The sequence below is a fragment of the Sparus aurata genome, chromosome 11, assembly GCF_900880675.1.
Source record: "Sparus aurata chromosome 11, fSpaAur1.1, whole genome shotgun sequence".
Lineage (NCBI taxonomy): Eukaryota > Metazoa > Chordata > Actinopteri > Spariformes > Sparidae > Sparus > Sparus aurata.
Window position 1 is genome coordinate 16,842,012 of NC_044197.1, and position 22,018 is coordinate 16,864,029.

Genomic DNA, 22,018 nt, shown 5'->3' on the forward strand with positions numbered 1-22,018 from the left:
TCTTTAGCTGACATGAACTCAAAATAATGAGTGTATTTCCAGCTAGAAAACGCGCATCTCTCTCCTTCCTCCATTGTTGTTTGTGTTTGTGTTGCTGCGTGGTGTTAGACGTGAGTTGTCTTCATGCTGAAAAACGTGACTTGTCGCACACGAGACATCACTCCCTGAGACGCAAAAAAAAAGCAAAAATAATATTTTTCTGGAGGCAGTGATGATGAAGATATTATAGCCTGTGTAAGACCTGTGTATGGGCATATGCCATAAGGAAAGCCAGGTGAGCTTCTGCGCAATTTGCGCTGGTGACAATGTTGCATTTGTGGCTGCTGGCTGCTCGATATGCAACCACATAAAAACCTTTGGTTGTATTTTCATCATTAGGCAATTATATTTGATTTGTTTTTTTTTTTGTTTTTTTTAAGGCACAGAGATCGGGGCTATTCCCAAAACATTCGGGTCAATAGCCCCGAATGCCCAGGTCTAACGACGTGCCTGCCCCCATTAAACAAATTTAATAAATACATTTGATATAATGTGTTAAACAGTGAGCTTTAGAGGTGCTTGTGGAATGATTTTATTACCAAGGCGAGGGTAATTGTTTCCTGTTTCCATTCTTTGTGCTCAGCTAAGCTAACCAGCTGCTGGCTCCATCTTCATATTTACCACACAGATATGTGAGTGGTATCAGTTGTGTCTCCTAACTTTCGGCAAGAACACAATCGAGTTTATATCCCCAAATGTCGAAATGTTTCTTTAATGCACAACTTGTTTGTTTCTAGAAAATAACCCCAAGGAAAGTTATTTACCAACTTCGGCTGCCTTTAGCACCGTGGTAAATATTTTCCTATGCAACTTTGTGCTGCATTTGAGGACATTATTTGCACACAAGAGACAATTAAAAACCAACAACTTTGCTGCAGCCTCCCTCTAATTAGTTCTGTGGCCTTAATTGCACTTTTGTTATGGAGAAAAAAGGTAGCCAAGGAATCAAAAAAACTGATTAGAGATGAGTAATAAATCCACCATGCTGTTTTTCAGGGTTATAATTATATTCGCATTAGAATGGATGCAATTAAATAAGCTAATTTTGCGGAGGGCACAAAAGAACATTACTTCACAAACAAAAACGTGGCTTGCTGTGATCCTGAATGTGCCTTTAAGCTGCCTTGGGCTTTGATGATCGGATCATATCTAGTGCTCAGGCATATTTATTGGTCGGCAATGACTTCATGTCACATTTTTCAAGTCTTTATAAACCACTATGGGAACATGAGTGGGTACTAAATATGCCCTCAGGACACCAGACGTGGCGTAGAGGGCACTTATTTGTACTAGAACGTAAATTTGTATCAGCTGTCATCGACAAAAAGTCTTTGACGTGACACAGCGGCCAGGTCTATCCCTGTACAGGCCAATAGATGTGGACAGTGATGTATGAGCAGCTGTAAGCACGATAAGAATAAATTATTTTTCGAGACCACATCGGGTTGCAGTTTTCTGTGACACATTATGTGTGCTGCCATCCATTCATTATAAGAAGCAATCCCCATCAAGTGTGTGAGAGCCAATAAACAGTGGCAGGAAATGTCACGCTGATAGAAAACCTCCTCATGAGCCACTTCAGTTGAAATGGAAGCAATAAAATTGAAGACCCTCGGTAACATTTATAGGTATCAGCATAGCTTAGCTGGAATATTACCACTATTGGGATTGGGTTATTGGCTTTAATATCTGGAGTGTCAAGGATCCTATAACGCACTGAGCCTTAACACCAGACTGAGTCACTCACAGTGTGTGTGTGTGTGTGTGTGTGTGTCTGTTGTGATTAAATGTGCCTGACTCTGCATAAGTTTCCATGTAAGTGCACATGTGTATTTGTGAGGGTTATTCCTGATATGTCCTACCAGCAGAGCCAGCAGAAACACAATTATCAGCCTGTTTGTTGCTGAAAAACAAATCTGCGTCCCTCACAGTGAACAGAGTGGCACAGCTAAAGTTCTAGATCTGGTGGCACACTGTTACTTGCTTTTGGTATAAAGCTGCTCTTTCCCAGTTGTTTCTGAAGTTTCTTGGCTTGTAACCCCGTAAAACACAGCACTGCCTGCTTGCATATGTATGACCAGTTGTGACCGAGCAGAGAGAGTCATTTACAAAAAAAAAAAGGCACAGACTGGAGAAAAGCCTGTGTAGCACAATGTCTCTTTTTCCTGATTTCTAACCTTGCTGTCTTCCACCTGGGGACCCTCTGCTCTAAACTTACACTGTAGCAACAAGCACATATATTTTGTCCAAGTCCAAAAATGTTATTTTATCATTTCTGTTTAATGGCAGTGCTGTCAAATAATGCATTATCATTAAATTGATATATCTTTTTAGATTAAAGCAACATTATATGACTTATTTGCTTTAAAATAACAGCTTTGCCACCACAAATAGGGAGACAGCATTGTGGTTGAATGCTTTATTAACTCAAATCACACCAAATTAGACCAAATTAAATGAGCACATTAATATTTACAGCATGGGATGTGGAAATCAGTCAGTTGTGTATGATGTGCATGGGTGAAGAATATGTGTGCAGATGTTCACAAATGCAAAATAAAGCAAAAGGTAGACTCGTCAGTACAATATCACCAAAACCAGGAACGTGGTGAGCCTGTTGAAGGGACCAGAGCAGAGAGAGGGTGAGAGTCAGCGGCAGTTTAAAGCTACTCCTCAACTTCAGTTTCTACTGTGAGTTGCAACTTGGCTGCTTTTGCACTTGTGATTGTGCTTGTGCCCTTTTTTTAAGTGATTGTTAAGGTTGTCATGGCTTTAAATTCCAAATAAAAAATCAATCAAAATGAGCATTCCATTTCAAATATCCAAATCAGTCTCTTATTTTGTTTAAAATAAGTTATTGTCATTACATTTAAAATAATTTATTGGCCTAAGTGTGATACATTACGTCTTTTCATAATGATAATAACCATTGTACGTCAGCTCACTGTAGTGTGTGCTCATCCCCGACTGTGACACATTTCCCATGTGCAGAGAGACATCACAGCTATTGTTTGTGGTGTCTCTCTGAAGCCACGAGTGAATCACGCACGAGGTCAGAGCCAGCATCACAGCCAGCTGATACAGGAGCATGTGGCCAACCTGGAGAACAGATTGTCCTCAGTGCAATACAGCAGGGGAACCAATGTGCTCTCCTTATTCAACATTCATACCTGACCTCCGATAATGTATGTGAGACAATATAAACAAATATCTGCTCCTGTGAATTTTTTTTATTTTTTTTTTTATCAGATGTCTTTTTATCACACACTCTTTTACCTGTCTGGAACAAGAGTTTTATACTGTATCGAAGGCTGTTATCTCCCTCTGGCTCTAAAATAGATCTTGTAGGGAAGAATCTCCTGTTGTATACTGCAGGACTTAAATGTCACCAGTTTAACTTCATAAAACAGATCAACAGTAAGGTGCCCTGACTTTGAGCAGTAATCCCTCGTGACATTCATCTTTTACATCAACTATGAAGAATGAGGCAAGTGTGCAGTCCAAGATTCATTAGATAAGTGCTTTTTACTCCCACAAAAAAACCTCAATCCACTTGAACCACTACTTTTATTTTACAGACATTGACAGGACAACTTAAAATAATGATTTTTTTCTTTTCCTCAGGTTTCCTTTGTGGAAACATCAAAGCAGACAGTCATGACAAACTTGTTCTTGTTCAGACAATCCTAACCCTAAAATTACTCATTTTCTTTACTTAGCAAACCATGTTTGAGATCGATAGAATGAAAGTTTAATGGAGAATTAATGGAGAGGGGAGTAGTCTTCTGAGAAGAGCAGATTATGGAGTGTCACTATAATAAGCCACGATACAGGAACAGGAACCTGTGTTCACCCTTTCATAGCAGAGAAGGTTACTGTTACACTCCTGTTATGTATCCCGTGTCCAGACTCGACCCTCCAACCTCTGAAAATCTCGTCTCTCAGCATTTCAAGTCCAAAGTGTTTGGTGACACACTTGATTTCTATGTGTTGAAGCAATGACACGTTAAATTCAATATAGACTATTTCATTACTGTCTTGTGAATGCCACAAAAGATTGTACATTATAGTGAGTCAGCATTAAAAATGTAATTTTACACCTCATTACTCAGAGACACGTTTGTTCTGATGCAATGCAGCACAGGAGAGATTTGAACGCCTGTTCAGTTTATTAATACTGTTGACAAAAGCTGAAATGAATAATGTACATAAGAAAAAATATTAACAGTGCAAGAGCCAAAGTGGGGTGTAATACGAGGTAACACAAAAACTTAAACTTGTAACTAATTGTGGAAGGTACTAGCTAACGTTCATCATGTGTAAACTGTTGGGTGGTGGTATCACAGGTCATCAGATTTGGTCTCAGATGGTCTCATACCGAGTTCACGCATTAAAACAAACAGTTGGTAATCCGATTTTAGAGGTATCTTTTGTTTTGTTTGTAAAAGTGTCTGGAAAATTGTCTTTGCCTGTCGTGGGCTTGTAATAAACCCATCTAAACATTTCATTTTGCCCCAGATTTGATTTTAAATCTGGTGGCAAACAGATGAGCCCAGGCCTGCTAGACTGGACATACACATGTATCTCCTGGTCGGTCAGGGAGAGTTGCAGGTCAGTCAGTGTCAGTGTTGTCAGTTAGTGTACAGTCATGTGTTTGGAAGAAGTTGCTGTGGGGCGGAATGAAGGGGAGGGCATGAGATACTCTTCAGTTGACGCTCAAAATTGAGCTTGCTCTCTGCAATTTCTCAAATCTTATCAACTCAGTCTTTTAAGCCACAGGGCTGCCAAGCGTCACGCTTTGAGTGTGACAGTCACACAATTTGACCCATTCTCACACCACACGCCACACTTGACATTTCTCATGCTTATATTTCCCCATTCAATACTCTATATTTATTTTTTTCATGATAATAAACTTTGGTCCTCGTGGATTGCCATAGTTCGAGTAACTGACTGACCGAGATAACCAATCCCAGACCAATCCATCAGTCCCTTGTGCCTAAATCTAACCAACCACGGAATCACCACGCAATATAAACCAATCAGAAGCAACGTAAGGCGGGGCTTGGCGTCTCTAACTATCTTTCACACACAACAGCGCCGACATTTAAAACCCACTCGACGTTCTCCTGTGTGTGAGAGAAAGAGAGCGCGGGTGAGTGTGTGTGTGAGAGAGAGTGTGAGTGTGTGCTTCTTTTTCTTGCATTTGTAAGTTGCAGTGCGCTTTTTAATTAATATAAAATAAATATACTCTATTTGAAGGCAAGTTTGTTTTTTGCCTGTTTATCTGTTAATGCCTGAACTCATTGTAATAAAATGATTCTTTCAGAATTTATTTGATTTTAAATGTTTTTGGGTAATGCGTCATGAAGGTCTTAAATTTACATTTTTATGGTCGTAAAATGTCTTAAAAAGGTCTGAAATTTGACTTACTGAAACCTGCAACAACCTTGATAAATGTATTTTCTCAAAATTCTTGTTACAATTTTCATTTCTAATTTCTGGTTAATTAAGACTAGCATTAGGAGGCCACAGTGCAGGGAGAGCCGCTGGCATGGAGGTGAGGACATCAGTCTTAAGGAATAAATCAACGTTAAAACAGGCCAAATCGATGTTAAAAAAGGACAATTTTTTTTCGCCGCCAGCCACAGCCGAACGCATAATGTGGCTAAAGTCTCACTCTTGTCATTTTCTGAAACCTGGCAGCCCTGAAGCCAGGTCATGAGCAGAGCTGTGATCTCGGTCAGATATGACGCCTATGAATGAACAGATGAAGCAGATAAAGACAGCAATGTTACTTTGTTCCACGTCTGTAAAGGGCTGTAAAAAAGTTAAAACAAGAGTCATCAGGGTTTCGCCTCAACCTCTATTTATCAAGTAGATAAACCCCCTAATTTCAAGCAGGACGAATAACTCAAACAAGTTTATTACAGCAGATGATGTCATCATTTTGATTGAAGGGGGCAAGAAAAATACCCCCATGGAGGTAGAGGTGGTGACTGATGACTCTGCTGAGACTGGTAGACTGATGGAGCTGATGGAGCTGGTGAATCTGCATAGACTCTGTGATGGTGAATCATATTTAAAAATACGGCAGCGAGATGATAGGCTGACAGTGAAGATGTGTCATTGTGCTTTTGGATACCTGTGGTGGAAGCGACTGACAGCCCCAGATAATGACTGCAGGTGAGAATAAGGGTGAGAGGAATGAATGACAGCAGAGTATTTAAAAAAAACTGTATTAAAGACTTAAAGCAGCATTATGTAGAAATTGGATTTTTGTGCAATTTGTCGCCCCCCACAGTTTCTGAGGGCAACACCACTGTCGTAAATACAAAGGTCTGTAACAATTTGTCAGACTTGCTGTATGTGGCAACTACAAACCAAACTCAAGACTTAGAAGCTGCCATTTTAAGGGTTAAGGCTTTAAGGTTCTGCTAAGTCAGAAGTTTCTCTCTCTTTTTATTTTTTTTAAATTATTTATTTTTGCTATAGCATGTAAGAAAAGTTGCTGTTGATTTTCAAGTAATGATGCTCTCCCCACAAATAGATGTGGCTCAAACTCTCTCCAGACTTAAGTCACGACAGCTGAATTCTCTGGTTGTAACTTTCCTGTGAAAATCTCATAAAGATTGTGAATCCTCCAGACGAGAGTTGCTATGTAGAACGACATTTTTCCAGCAAATGCATCAGTTGGGAGTGATGAACGTGCTGTGGCGGCTGAGAGTATGTAAATGAATTTTGTGAGCCTTGAGATAAACAGCAGCATTTATTTCCTCTGCCACCAGCAGCACCTAATGATATGATTAAACTGTTAGCATGATGCTGTGGTCAATCTCATCTACTGTGGATAATTTGTTTTTTTTAATTCATTCTATCTCGCAAAACAGCCCCAAGGTGACGGGATCCTTAGTCAGAGGCTGCTGGATGACGGAGGAAAACCATTTAATGAAAATGTGCTACAGTTGTTTCATTAATCTCAGAACATTGAAATCAGATATTCATACAGGAAAACAATAATTCATATTTCTGTCTTTGGCAGCATGAAAAGAAGCCTCTAATTCTCTCTTATTATCTCTCTCTCTTATTTTTAGTGCATAATTATCTTCTTTTCAAGACTATCAAGTTTCTCGCTAGCTATTTATGGCAGTTTTCTGCCAAACATATCTGTATTTAGACCTCGAAAAAGTGAGAGCCACTTGAGCAAAAGTTGACACAAAACAACACAGCAGGCCAGCCAAGACTGTAAACCAACACAAGCTGCCTGCGTGCCTGGTGGAAGATATCCTCGACACTGTTGGCTCGCACGATACCTGCACATACGGCACAGAAGGAGCATTTAGCACTTTTCAAACTGTGTCATCTTCCATAGAGAGAAAGAAAAACAAACTAAAAAACAAATGTTAAGAGCTTTTCGGAATCATCTCTGGCTGTGTTAATGCTGCTTTTGCTCCTGGCATTGTCTTGGCGATGGGTGTTGCTCATTTATACTGATTGAGAGTAGAGAGTGGGCGCAGGTGGCTTTTGGGACTTTATTAGGAGCATTAGGCTTTCAAAGGAAGCCTCCCCCAGGGCCCGGCACATGCATTTTGTGACATGATCAGTTGAGGAAATCAGTGAAGGAAATGGCCTAATTCATTTTTCTGGCAAGTGGAAATGTTAAAAGCCTTAATAAGATCCAGCTTAAAGGCCTCCAGCATGGGTTTCATGCTAAGTCTGAACAGGCAGTTTCACTGACGATGATGAACGGCAGGATCTTCTCTCTGTTCAGCAATTTTAGTATCAGGAGTAGGACGAGAAATGTGTGACAATTCAGATTCTGCAACATCTGTGTTCCTTAAAATGATTGTGAAGTGAGTGAATGTCTGAGGTGAAAGCCGGTGGTTTTCTGCTGTCGGGTCTCAAGGTGAAAAGGATGACAATGACCCGGCAGAATCAATTTGACCCATTATGTAATCAATTTTTACTGTTATGTAATGTCGACCTAGCAATTATTGTACGAGCGCTGCACAGCTTTCTTCCTTCGTGAGGGGGTGTGAGTGGTAGACGGAGAGTGGATGTGTACATGCTTGGAGGTTACGTTTGGGTACAGTGAGGCGTCACTTCACAGACTGGGTCCAAGTTTAGACTGTGATCTTATCACTGCTTGTGATGTAGCAATGAAGTAACTGACTATTTGGTTTGTTCTTCTTCGTTTGACCAGCAAACTTGCATGAACACCGAACAATAGTCTGAGGACAACTAAGCAGAAAGCGCAACTTAATAATTAATAAAACTCACTCTTGCTTTTTTTTTGTTTGTTAAAGTTACAGTTAATGGCCAATATTGATTTAAAAGTGTATTTTACGAGAAAGTGAGAATGAATAAAAATAGAAGATTGATTGGCAGCTATTTTTTCAGAAATTGAATGTTATATTATATTATATTATATTATAGTCAGTAATTCACCTGACAATTACATTTTAGCATCAGTTATGCTAATTTGCGTATGTAATGTTCTGCTATTCCCCCAGAAGTAACAGTTTAAAACTTGTGGAACGCACATCAGCCTTTACAAAACTGCCATTGCTTTATATTCTTGTCTACTGGCAGTCTTCCTCCACGCCTTTTGTTAAAGCATTACTATATTCCCTTACTAGTTAACACCACCTGTGGATCAGGAACATGTATGGACACACTCATATGCTTGAATGCAAGTACAGGTAAGCAGGCAGTTAAACAGGATAGGGACCCACTTTTACAGAGCCAGTTTGAGCCACACAAGTTGTGCCTTTATTACTCCTCAGCAGAAGGCGCGGCATTGTTGTTCTGCCTCTAAGGAGCTATCAGACGTAGCAATAGCGCCCAATGTCCATATGGGACAGGTGTGTGACATTTTAGATGTTGAGTTATGTTTGCGACGCACAAGCTGGAGATTGAAAAGGCAGCTAGCAACAGTGAGCAGCTAACGCCTTACCCCCGAGCAGAGGTCGAGATCAACTGTCACATAAGGTAGATGGTAAATGATTGCTGCCATGTTATGCCAACATTTAGAAACAGCTGCTGGATGCAAATGTCACATTCAGTGCCGACACTGTTATGTTATATGTCACACCTCTTTTTTTTCACATACTGGGGTGACATTATGCTCTTGTCTTGTTTAGCATAAATAGACAAAACGCATAACGAAGGGTCTTCGTTGTAATGGTATTTTGCACAAACTCTATGGAAAATGGGCTAAAAACTTCACAACGTATCTTAAACAGCCTTTTTTCCTCTTCTATACGTTTACAAGTTCTGTGAAAAGCTCAACAGATCAGCTAACACCTAATGTAGCTTTACAGTCATCACAACAGGATGTACATTATCATCATCTGCCCAGCAGACATGAACGTTCACTTGCCATACACTGTACATGATTCTTAGTGTAATAGCGTGGTCTATGTAATGAGCTCTGTATGATATTCTGTCTTCATTAGTACTGGATAAATATTGCTGTGGACAGCCATGCTCATCACTGTCCACAGTCAACCCTCCACATTGTGCAGTGACCCTCTTTTCATTGCCATAGTCTTGTGGAAATGTCTTCAGTCGATGTTGTGTTACCGTAGACAGCCCCATCATCATAAAGTAAAGTCTGTTCTGTAAGATGCCCTGGACAGGGGCAAAAAGCACTGAGTTGTCCAACTGTCCTGACACAAGTCATTGTTGATCTCACTGTTGTAGGGGAAAGACTCTAGGGCTGCAGATAAGACTGTTGCCATGGTCCTGAAGGAGATACCAAGTAAGGCGTCACCAGAAGGGAAGCCCCTCCTCACAGTGACTACCAAGGTGGGCAGAACCATTTCAGAACCCTCCCCCTCCCCCCCCAGCTTCCCTCCCCCCCCTCCTGCCTCCAAGTGGAGCGTCCTCCTGTGTTGGTCATACTGAACAATAGCAAAGCTTTGAGTGTCCTATAACTGACCTCCACTGTCCACTAACTCATCACTGAAGCCTCATGACTGTTGTGTCTGACATAGAAGCAACAACAAATCATTTCCAGCTGCTCTATGGGGTATAAAACCCTCCTACTTCATCACTACATTTACACAAACAGTGTGTAATGATCATACGATCTATAGAGACAGCCTCAAATTGCTGCTATTACACGTTACACTTTTTTTATCTCTTCAAATTAGCCTCTGAAAGACTTATTGTGCACACACTACGTAAGGGGGGATTAACCACAAGGTCACACAAATTCCCGACTCCTAATCAGGTCAGAAAAACCTCCTCATTAACTTTTTACACCTCATAAGCAGCTAATCCTCCGCACCAGCAACGTATGACTGCATTTCCAAGATGCTATGCCACACAGCATGGCAGTGAGCTATTGATTGAGCTCTCTGTGTACAAAATACTGCAGCAAATTACTGTTTACCCGCTGCTGAGCTTTTCACTTCTCTTTTGCTTTTTTATTTTTTTTATTATTATTTTTTTTAAGTGTTATTATAGCTCGATGGAGTCGATGCTCCAGATGCCAATATGAGTTTTCTCGCTCTATGCTTGATTGCTTTTTTGTACAGTATGTCGCTGCCGTGTGTGTCCTTCTCGTGTATTTGTCTATGTTTTAATAACCTGTAGCATGCTGCTTTATACTTGTTTGGCGTCCTAATACAATGTCTGGTCTGATAAGCTATCATGCAACCAAGATAATGCTTCCACTCGAGTGGAAGGGATTTAATTGTGCCTCAGCATTTTTGCTGACGGACGGAAACTGGTGACTTCACACTAACAAGATAAGACTTGTATATTTGTTGTCATAAGTAATAATATTAATTATTTTACAAAACTGCCAGAAAAAGTCAGTTAAGACAAACTTCCCTATTTGTTAATTCCTTGGCGTATGTCTATGTCAGTAGAACTGTTTACTGTACTAGGCTTATAGCTGATGCTTTTTCCTCCTGTGCATCTATTGAACAGATGCATTAGATTGTTTTCCCTTAGGTTTGCAGCAGTTTTGCCAAACTCAATATTATGGAGACAATAGGTCCAATAATTCCCTATTTATTACATTTTATGCCTGCAAATATCATAACTTTTATTCTTCAGTGAACTCAGAACATTGGCGCAGAATTGCGTTTGGACTGTATACCATACCAATCTCAAACAATGGCTGAAATGTCCACACCAGTATTAAGGTTGAAGGGGGAAAAAATGTGTCTCAAGCGGCACACAGATGGTTAAATACTTTTCCACTTCGGCACCTCCTTCCAAATACGTCTTTGAGACAGGTCTGTTTTTTGGCTTAGCTGCCTGTCGGCTGTCGAAATTGTTTCACTTGCAGGCTTTGCCAGTGTTGACGAGAGGAGGTCGTCACTGTTCTCGTGCAACACATGTCTGAGGATGTCGGGCAAGAAATGAAAGGTGGAAGATATTCAAAGCTATTTCACCGAACAAAGTGTAAGTCACCTGAGGAAGTCCCCCCTCATAGGCTACCGTTAATGAATCCAAAACATTGTTTCCAACCATTTTCTCACCTTAATGGCGATTGATTTGTTACTTTGTCAGGTGACAGAAGAAGCAACACAGCCATTCCCTATATCAGAAAGCGGTGGAGTGGCAGGGTCACAGCAGCAGGTGAACTTGATTAAGGACATGGTGGATAGCTAGTTGTAATATTAAAAGTAGACCTAGTGAATGATACTAATTTTCTTTGAGATTTGAGTCATGCTGTGAGACTGCTCATAGCATCAGTATTTTAGTTAACAGGTGACAGAGGAACCCTGGCCAAGTTGTAGCTCATAAAGGGAAGATTCAGGGCTACAGATTCAGTACCTAGTGTACAGTTATGTACAGTAGGTAATGCATCGTACAAAGTTAATGTCAGCCTGGCATCATGTCTTATTTCATTAGGATGCTACAGCAATCTTGCTTGGTTGTAGGCCTAGTTCAGGGAGAGGCCAGGTGGAGTTACAGGTGAGACCTCAACATAGGCTATAACACTGTAATATAATTCAAATGTAAATTTGTTTTTACACAAAATATAAAATGTGTAATTATTAACTTTTTTAATGTGATGTTGCCTGGCTGCATATTTCCACATGCAGTCATAGAGAGTGGTGAATTATCTAATGTGGTCTATTTCTAAGGAAACTGGTCCAGCTGTAGACAGCTGTTGTTAATCTATTTATAATGCAAAATTTAATGCAGTGGTTTACACTATAATGTAACGTAATGCACTATGACTGAAGTAAAGTTCAGACATCGTTATTACACAGCCTCGTCTGTCATTAGTGTCATTACGCCGATTAACAACGTATACAATTTTTCTCCCCTGGCGGTGGCGCATGGTGGTGGTGGTTGGGCTGACTCAGTGACAAGATCTCTTGAGAACAACATAATCGTGTACATGTAGTAAACATGTCCACTTTAGTAAACTGTACCCCGATCTTACAGCACTGTAGCAGTTGAACCATTATCAGGGTCATGGGGGTTTTCAGCAAGTGTCTGCAAGGCATTTTCCCGTGAAATTACAGTAATGAGTTCCACGTTTTCCATTTATCATGCTAAAAAAACACATGAAGACCTGCTCATGCAGAAATTAACTTCAAAGTCAAGACTTTTTCTGCCATCTATTAGCCAAGTCACAGACTTAATGATAGAGCCACTGAACATTTAATTGTTTCATGAGGCATGTTTATATTTATTTCCCGTAGATATTACCATGGCTACGGCTGTCAAATATCACATCTAACAAATTATGAACTAATTGACTGTAATGGATTTCTCACCAACCTTCTACTGATTTTGCATTTTTCGCAAGTTATCTAAAAAGTGACAATAGCAACAACAACCACTGACATCGAACAATAAAAACAAAAAGCCAACAGTCCAACCGAACTGGAATTAAACATTCAATGTGATCAAGGGAAATATATATATACACAGCTGTATAAATAGAATTGCGATGCCAGGCCCTAACTGTGACATTTGGTATTAAAATCAGTGAACTTCAACACAAAACTAGTATAAAAAACGACACTGGATACCTCTTCTGGTATCATGGCTAGGTGCACAAAACACATACCAGCACATTTGTAGTAGCACTAATATCAGTGCAGACAGGGGGTGAAAATCTGATGTTGATTTGTTTTACTTTCAGCTTGAGTACTTTGAATTCTTTAACATTCTTACTTTGTTTTATGATGATACATTTTTGGCATTGATTAAAATGCCTAACAGGAGTTTATTATCCTAAGAGGCTGTACAATCCCTGTACACCCTAATTTTTTACACAAATAATGGGAGTGCGATTAATAGTCATATGCAGCCCATTACCATCACACTGCCATTCTAGCAAGATCAACTTAATTAGCATCGATTAGCAGTTGCACTGATATTAGCATTGATACGAAACAGCGTGGATATTAGCAAGGGTGGTCATATTCTTGGGTATTGAGGAGCTACAGAGTTTGTTCAAGGCCTTAATGTAACTTGTACTGTACAATTACTGCCCCTAGACAACTTTGCTGATTGACTTTTCCCTCCGCTTCGGTCGATAACACCTGTCTGCTCTGAGGGCAGCCTCTGTCTCCCTCTCTGTCCCAAACTCAACACCACACACACCACACACTGCCCTCTTTTTAAAGGAGCCCAATGCTCTTTTAACCGGTATAACCGAGGTCAGAGGATAGCGCTCCCATATTTAACTATAGTCATACATCATTGTTCTATTTTAGCAACAGCTTAAATTTTTTAACGTTGAGCATATCACCATCAACATCGTCAGGAAAGGACGCAGAAAATAGAAATATGATTTAAAAAAATATCCAGATACACTGGAGTGGGAATTTAAGCATACCTGAAAATGTGACACTTAACTGTTGCTGTCAAGTGACTGCTCAGAACTGCACAAAACAATGGAGGAACAAACTAGGGATGCCTCCTAAACTTAAAATCTTGATATTGATCACTGCTCAGCAGCGCCGTCGTATAGGGGGGAAAGGTGATGACAATTCTAAGGGCCCACAGCCCGCTATAGGGCCCACACACAGCCCCCAGTAGCCTCTATGACAAAATGGTTATGCATACACTGAACTAAAATATATTCATACGAATGAATATGAATTTAAACAAAGAAACAGTCATATAATATTCTAATTTTAATTATTTCAATAACCCCCTTGGTCCCTTCTTAAAAAATGGTTTGGTCCACATCGCGGTTCGTTCTTCCCAGAGTTCTTCCTCATCGGAATTAAGTGAGCGCGAGCGAACTCCAGCAGGGTTGGATGCCCACCAAAAAGCACAAGTCCGGACACCAGAAGAGAGTTGAGAAGGAGGCCAGGAGTAGGAGCAGCAGAGCAGGGGCCCAGGACATCAAAAACGTAGTTTCTAAGAATGGTGAGAGTAAAACTACCGAGGGCGGCTGAAACAATTAGCCTACTTGTTCATTAATTTAATGTCTGTAATATTACCCTTGACGGGGCGCAGGCTGGAGCCTACGTTAGCTGTCATCTGGCCGCGCTACACTCTGGACAAGTCGCCAGTTCATTGTAGAGCAACGGTTCCTAGAGTAGCTATAACTGAGCGTGACTAGGGGCTACTACAGTGACTGTGTGTTTCACACATATCGCTGTCGGACAGTGTTCCAGTATGCGCCCATTCAGAGGCTGCATTGAATTGTATTATGACGCATTCAAGTTCTACTCAGTAATTATGAGCATCTGACTAAGGTCAGTTACGTTATCATGATGTGTTCAATGTGGTCTTGTAAAATGTGTTATTAGTGGGACATTTGAATAGCCTAAATACAAAAAAGTTAAATGTTCAAAGATTTGTTTGTTTTCATAGCAGTATAAAATAAAAGACACCATAATAGCTGACAACAACAAAGTAAAAAAGACTATTTAGAGTTGTGGACAGTTTACACTGACTTTTGAATGGTTTAAAAATATTTTTTGCCTGGGAAAGTGAAGCTGTCCACCTAGAGCTATGGTACTAAGAAGCCCATTTAGATTTTGTCCAAGAATAGGTTAGTTCTGCATCAGTTTCTCCATGAAACATAACATATAATGTTTACAATATATATAATGGAACAATAAACCTTTATGCTCTGCTGCACTAGAATCAGCAGTGGCTGCTTCATCTGAGTTTGACCCCACAGCAGTCGCTCAGCCCAGCAGTCCAATGATGCCTTTGATGGTGAGTGAGTGATGTAGACACTGGTTGGCTGTTTTAGTTTATTAGTGACCCACTACCTATTTGTTGAGTGGTTAATTGAAAATGTATTTGCAATCAGAGGTGTAATAACGTGTTGCAAATCAGTGAAATGAGAATAAGACAACTAATTATACATAATTTACATAATAACACTCTGACTTGTTAAGTCGTTAATCTTAAAAAAAAAAGGAAACAAATTGGCTGTATTACACCAGGCACCGTCAAGAATACTGAAAAACAAGAAAATTGAAGGTGGCAACGAATGGGGTAGAGGGGCCCAGAATTCCTAGCAACTGCCCTGCTGCTCAGACCTGCTTGTTGTAGACACTACACTAACTCTCTCACATGGAAGCACAGACAGTGGAGTAAGCAGCTGTTGCAAGTCAGCATTGTTTTGCTAAGAGCAGCTGTTAAATATTTTATGCCTAGACAGAGTAAAGCAAGCATCAGAAAACGACGGCAAACCCCATTTTTGGGGGTGAAATACACACAACATTGAAACGACTGTAGTGTCAAGTGGATCTTGGTGACAAGACCCGAGTCATGATTGCTGTGGCTGAGGCTGCAGTTTGAGGGGCATCATGTCCCAGCTTGATGTCACTTAGCAAGTGACAGAGGCTAAGTGACAGGCTATGGCTCCTTACACCCCATGTCTTGTCAAGTCATGTTTGTTTGTAAAGCCCAATATCACATGCAATGTCCCAACAGGCTTCAGGGACTCAGGGGTCTTGTTTCTCTGAGAAGATGAGAGAAGTATAATTTTTTTTTAAAAGATCGCTGTCTCACTATCTGTCCATAGCAACAAGGTGAAAACCTGCAATTATTAGTTTAACAGTTGTAATTGCTTCGTGCCACTGAGGAGGAGGAGGAGGAGGTCTTCTCATGGAAAGATAAAACAGCATTTGAATATGACCCTTAATTTGCAGCTCCAGTATCCATCAATCCAAAGAGTGAATGTGCTGCTAATAAATCGGGATTAATTTGGTCCAAGCCAAGGGGAATATAAATTGAACATCACTGCATTTAAGTTCTGTTCCAGTTCCTGTTCACACTGACTTTTTACAAAACAAATCAAGAAAATTAAAAATGAAGTCATACAGACTGACAGGTAACTTGCAAATCGGACAGTTTGGGCAACTGTTCCACTCAGCAGTTTATGTAGCATTTTAATGCTTTTGTTGTGTATTTATATTCTTTGGTATCACAAATATCTTAAGGAGAAGTAACTAATTAAAGTGCAGATAGGCTGCATGTTATGATTAATGACTAATGAGTTCATACTAGAGTCAAGATTCAGGGCCTATCCATGTGGGATCACTCTCACACCGTTTACAACGGACTTTAATGAACTGACGAAGTGCTTGAAGTAGGACACAGCGCAGCAGTCTGAGCACCTTTTGACCTATTAATCAGTGAAAATACCTGCGCTGACATGCTTTTATAGGCTGCAGATCAATTATAAGATTGCTTCCTGAACAGTTCACAATCAGCAGATAGATTTATTAGTAACAAAGCTTTTTAAATTGTGCCAAATTCACATATTTATATTTAAATATCCTGTGGCTGGTCTACTTGGCTTTACAACAGAAACAAACCACACCACAGTCCACTCTGAAGGTGACCGAGACCCACCATTCCAAGCAGTCATGGTCCGGTTGACTGGTCAACAGCAGGGCACAGATTGACAGATTGACAGTTTACAGGTCAGGTATGAGATTGAAACCACACTTTATTGGGAACCGAATAAATTAATTTACACGAAGGATAAGGCTGGTCGTATTCTATATTTATCTTATTGTCATCAAATCCCATGAAAATACTTAAACTAACAATGAGTTCATTATACCAGTAATGTTGTGTAGCCAAAGCGTGATACCATTTATTAATGTCAGCTATAATCCACAGTTGTTGTCCAAAAACTTTACACTAAATGACATCTTCTTTCATTAGAATAAACATGGGCACAGTAGTTTCTTTTGACTCAACACCACATTGTTCTTGTTCTTACAATAATGCCACATGTGTATTAATCCAGAGCCAAAAGACAGTACTCAACAAATGCACTATTTACACCTGTTTGAGTTGGGTTTGCAAAAAACAACTAAATGAAAAAAAAGAAAAAAGATATTTGAGACCTGTTTTTAAAGACTTGCATCTTCAGAAGGAATTAATGGGCTTAGGGCTGATTGAAGACAGAGATGAGAGAACTATTGCTTGGTCAGTTTGGTCTTTTCATGGTGTTTTTCAAGAATATTAGATAATAGAGAATAATGCCAGTCTTATCCGTCAAAAATAGATAGAAGAACATCATGTCCTAACTAGACTTTAATTTCCAGTCTTGCAGCCTAAGGACGAATCATGTAAAACCATTATGATGAGTCAACTAGCTGAACTCAAGTGTGGTGGCCCGTGGGAGTACATGGAACAGTTCACTGCCACCCACAATAACAGTTTCGACAGTAATGAGTGAACAACAAGATCTACAAGATATAGAACAATCTAAAAAGCACAGCTGAGCTTTAAAGAATGCTGAAGGGTTAAATGTGATATAACTATTGATCGCAACTCCACATTGGAACCGTACATACTGAAAAATGTTGGCCGTAATTATTTTCTCCATAGCCATCCCTGACAAAACCTCTAGCTTGGTCTAATAATTGTTGTAAGTTTTCTGCTTTGATATTTTTAATACACCTCTCTCTTTATGTAGTGTTTTCCATCGTCTCAACCTCCTCCTGTCCTCACCCAAACCTCTCCGCCTTCAAAGCTCTGACAAGTCTAACTGGTACACAGCTCCCCTAACAGCAAGATCTAAGAGATCTCTTGGAGTCAAGCCCAAGTGGCACAATTAGCTGAAGATTTCCATTACATAATCTTCAAGATTACTCCTTAAAGCACTTGTAAACAACGTGCCAAAGTGCTTTGCATGGGAGAGGAGCAAATAGGTATAACACAACGGGAGTAAAGGAGGTAAAAAGGCAGTAAGGGAAAATGGTAACTTCCTCGTGGTGAGAGTAATGGGTATGCAGTTCAGAAAGCTGCTCTCCTGGGTTAAGAGTAAACATATCATTGGCGTTTGCATGCAGCCTGCTACCAAAGTGCCTGACGCATCTCCCTAGATGAATGCGGCAGATCTTCTGTCCCCATTTTCTGGATGATTAGAGGAGGAAAATGCAGAGGTCTCATCATCTCAAAGCCATTATTTAAAATTGGCCCCAGTGGCAATCACAGGAAGTTCTTTGAAGAACATCTACAACAATCATGTTGTCTGCAGTGCAGTTAGCACAATTTCCTCCATTAGGAGACTTCCAACAACACAGCCATATCCAATATCCCTACACAGTGTTTCCTCTACCATTGCCTTGGGCCAGTGGAACAAAAACAAAATATTTAATTTCTTTATTTACCAAATGTATGTGCATTTGTTAAATTTCAGCTCAGTGTGAGAGTCAGCTGTGTTTTGCTGTCATTTGTGTTTCTCACCTCTCCTCTGTTCTGTGTGAAGTATCGAGGGTGGGGCTGAGCCACTCCACACACAGAGAGCAGAGCAGATGATACAAGATCACTGACAACAATGCATCACAGTACTGTAAGTGCAATAAAAGATTCTCAACAGGAGTACTTTATCCAATTAAAACCAAAGGTGAACAGATGTTTTTGACTCAAAACATTTTAAATAGCTTTGTTTTTTTAAATGTACCCAACCTGAACCCTATATCATTACACAATGTTTCTCCTACTATTGCCCTGGGGCGGTTGAAAGAAAGAAGAGAAAGAAAGAAAAATGGGTATTTACCCAATTTATGTGCATTTTGTTCATTCAAACTTAATGTTGAGTCTTTACTGCATTTTGCTTTTATTCAGATCATGGTCGTTTCTCTCTTCTCCTCTGCTCTGTGTGATTCACCAAGGGCGGGGCTTAGCACCTCCAAACATACACACAGAGCAGAACAGAGGAGAACAGAGCAGATGACAGATAGGTGACCAGAAGGTAAATCCAGACGCATTTCAATAAAAAACACAAACCTGGCATTAGAGGAAAAGTCGGGGGATGGCTAACATTTCACTGCAAATTATCCTATAGTTGCTGACCTATTTCGTTCAGACCCAAAGTACTGAGCTGACAATTCGACCAGAATGCATCACTCAGTAAAGCAGTATTTTATAATCCTCCTTACCGAGTCGCATAAGGGCCAAGCTGGTTGCAGTTTATCACAATAATGTTCTTGTTTAACAACTTCACACCATGTCATATTTTCAGAGCTACACTGCTGACTTTCAGTCGTCAACATGACTCAGCAGAGCTCTCTGTCAACATCTCTCATTATTCTCTTAAAACCTCAAGATACTTTAATGAATTGAATGTATCACTTGAAGATTATGGTAAAATATCCAGCCTGCTGCTCCTTTGACAGCGCTGACCTTCAGTCAATCAGTCACAACATCAAAAACAGTGACTCTGCAGGGAAGACTCCAGCCTGCGTCCAGAGGACATTTTTATTGGTCGATAAAATACAGAGTGGAGAAATCCAAGGTCATCTATCGTTAGGGGAGTTTTCACACAGACTACAGAGGATTTATCAGTGCACCTCTATCTAAAGCAGACATTAACTCCTAATAGATGATCTGCAGGCATCACAAACATTGTTATTCACTGACGGATGTTTCTCTGGTTATCATTCACTCAGCCACTGCAAGCATGTGCATTTATGAATGTCATTTACATTGTTAAGAGATTCTCCTCATCCAGGCCGCTGGTTCCATGCCTCCACTGGGTGTTTAAAGACTTCACTATATTTATACAGCACAGCTTGCATTCATGTTGCGTGGACTGGTCAGCTGAGAGGCTGTTTGGATGAAGCTACAACAGTTTCAGCAGTGACTTTCATACAGAAGAAACTTTTATGTTTTTTATTATGATCTATAATGTAGATAGTAGAATAGATAGTTAAGTAAGTTTATGCAAAACATCTGATAGATTCAAAATCAGCATTTCTTTATGTTGCAACTTTACGTTTATTTATGTAAAATTTTCTATTTCTCCCTTGTTATAATGCTGTGCCTGTACTCTGTTAAGGTTTAGGCACTAAAACCACTTGGTCAGGGTAAGGAGATCATCATGGTTCGGCATAAAATACCTGTTTTGGCCACGATCACAGATGGAAAATGAACTTTTTTATTGCCAAAGAAATGGCTGGAGATGTCCCCAGGTGTCCTTAAAATATCTAGTGGTGTGACTTCAATTGCAGCTGGCCATTTGTCAGCCTTGTTGGCTGTAATATTGCCAAAACCATCCCATCCCCCTCCCGATGTGACAGTCAGCTAACAATCATGTAGTTTGAACATGATATGCCACCTTTGGTACAAATGTCAACTTTGGATGTATCTGTGGTTTGCAGAAACGTTAACTGCTAACATTACATCCTGGTTACTTTGATCTAAAAAGATATTAGTTTTTTACGTGATATGAAACAGAGAAGGCCAGCAAACTGTCATATTGAGGAAGCTCAAAACAGATAATTTTGCAAACTTTTGCTCTAAAATTGACTTAAACAATTAAAGGAAGGGAAGGCAATTCTGGAGAAAGATAGATTTGGGTTAGAATTTGGGGTCAAATCAGTTTAATTTTGCTGTCCAAATCAATTGGCCATCTAATCTAACAGCTAAGTATCTCCTGGATCGCCTATCTATCAGGCATATGGCATAAAAAATTAAAAATTAAAAAATGATTAGAATAGATTTTAAATCATATAATGTAGTTTCAATTGTTAAAATGTTTGCATGTGTGAGTGAACCAGTTCTACATTGTGAGAGATAATGGTTAAATTATTCTAAAAGGTTATTTTGTGAAAATAATTAATTAATTAATTAATTAATTAACAACAACAATAATAATAATAATAATAATAATAATAATAATAATAATAATAATAAATAAAAATAAGCCAATTTTCTCAAATAGATACAAAGTGCCCACACAGTGAGCTGGACCACCATATCCCTGCTCACCAAACAACAAACACAGGCTCAAAAGGGAAAAAGTGTTTTGATGTGGTAAGCAATAAAAGCATGCTGGTTTTGTTGTTTTCTCTGAGAAACGAACACGGTTTCTCTCCCTGCCAGGCTTGAGTCAGTCAGTTTTATAATTCCCAGCTATGTTAAGGTGGCATTTTAATCAGGTAAGGCTTGAGCTGAATATGGTTAAAAAATTACTAATTAAAGCAGCAAGAGACACTTGAGATAATTAATTTCTTCCATTAAAGGCCAACAGTCGAGTGGTTTCACAACACTAACAGATGTAACTGAATCAGCTGGCGCTCTGACTTTGCTTGGACCCAGCTACACTTTTCCTAAACATAATGTAAATTCACTGAATAAATTCGACCTTTGAAACAAGTCTCCCCCCTGTGTATTCTCATCCTATGATTTGTTGCTGCGGTCCAAAATTGGGGGGAATGCATGGGCTGGCAGCAGCAGAGGTTGAAATCAGGTTACTTCACACTGTGAGACTTCCCTTGTACCGAAGCTTTATTCTGACACCAGAACCGAACAAACTAATTACCTGTGCTGGGTCAGCATTCTTGCAGCACAGCGCAAACTCTCACTGCGCACAGTAATGACCCCTTCCTTCCTTTGGATATTATTTATGTACTTTTTTCAAAGGTCTTGGTTTCTGCTGCAAGAGTTTGCAAGAAAGTATTAAAGCTTATTCTAAACTGGTTGTTAAGATCTTCCACATTTCTTTCATTTTGCACATCACTCTATTTGACATCAGACATATATGTATGCATGAAGCAAA

General features: G+C 39.8%; 1 protein-coding gene across 4 annotated transcripts in view; it reads left to right on the forward strand.

The window, feature by feature from the left end:
* pex5la (peroxisomal biogenesis factor 5-like a) overlaps positions 1–22,018 on the forward strand; it is a 103,972-nt gene that overhangs the window by 35,232 nt on the left and 46,722 nt on the right. For 3 of the 4 annotated variants that reach the window (XM_030433005.1, XM_030433007.1, XM_030433006.1), the window contains exon 2: positions 9,745–9,849. The exons of the other annotated variant lie outside the window; for it this stretch is intronic. In XM_030433005.1, the coding sequence (XP_030288865.1) occupies positions 9,745–9,849 (105 nt within the window). The remainder of the gene's footprint in view (positions 1–9,744; positions 9,850–22,018) is intronic. 4 annotated transcript variants of the gene reach the window in all.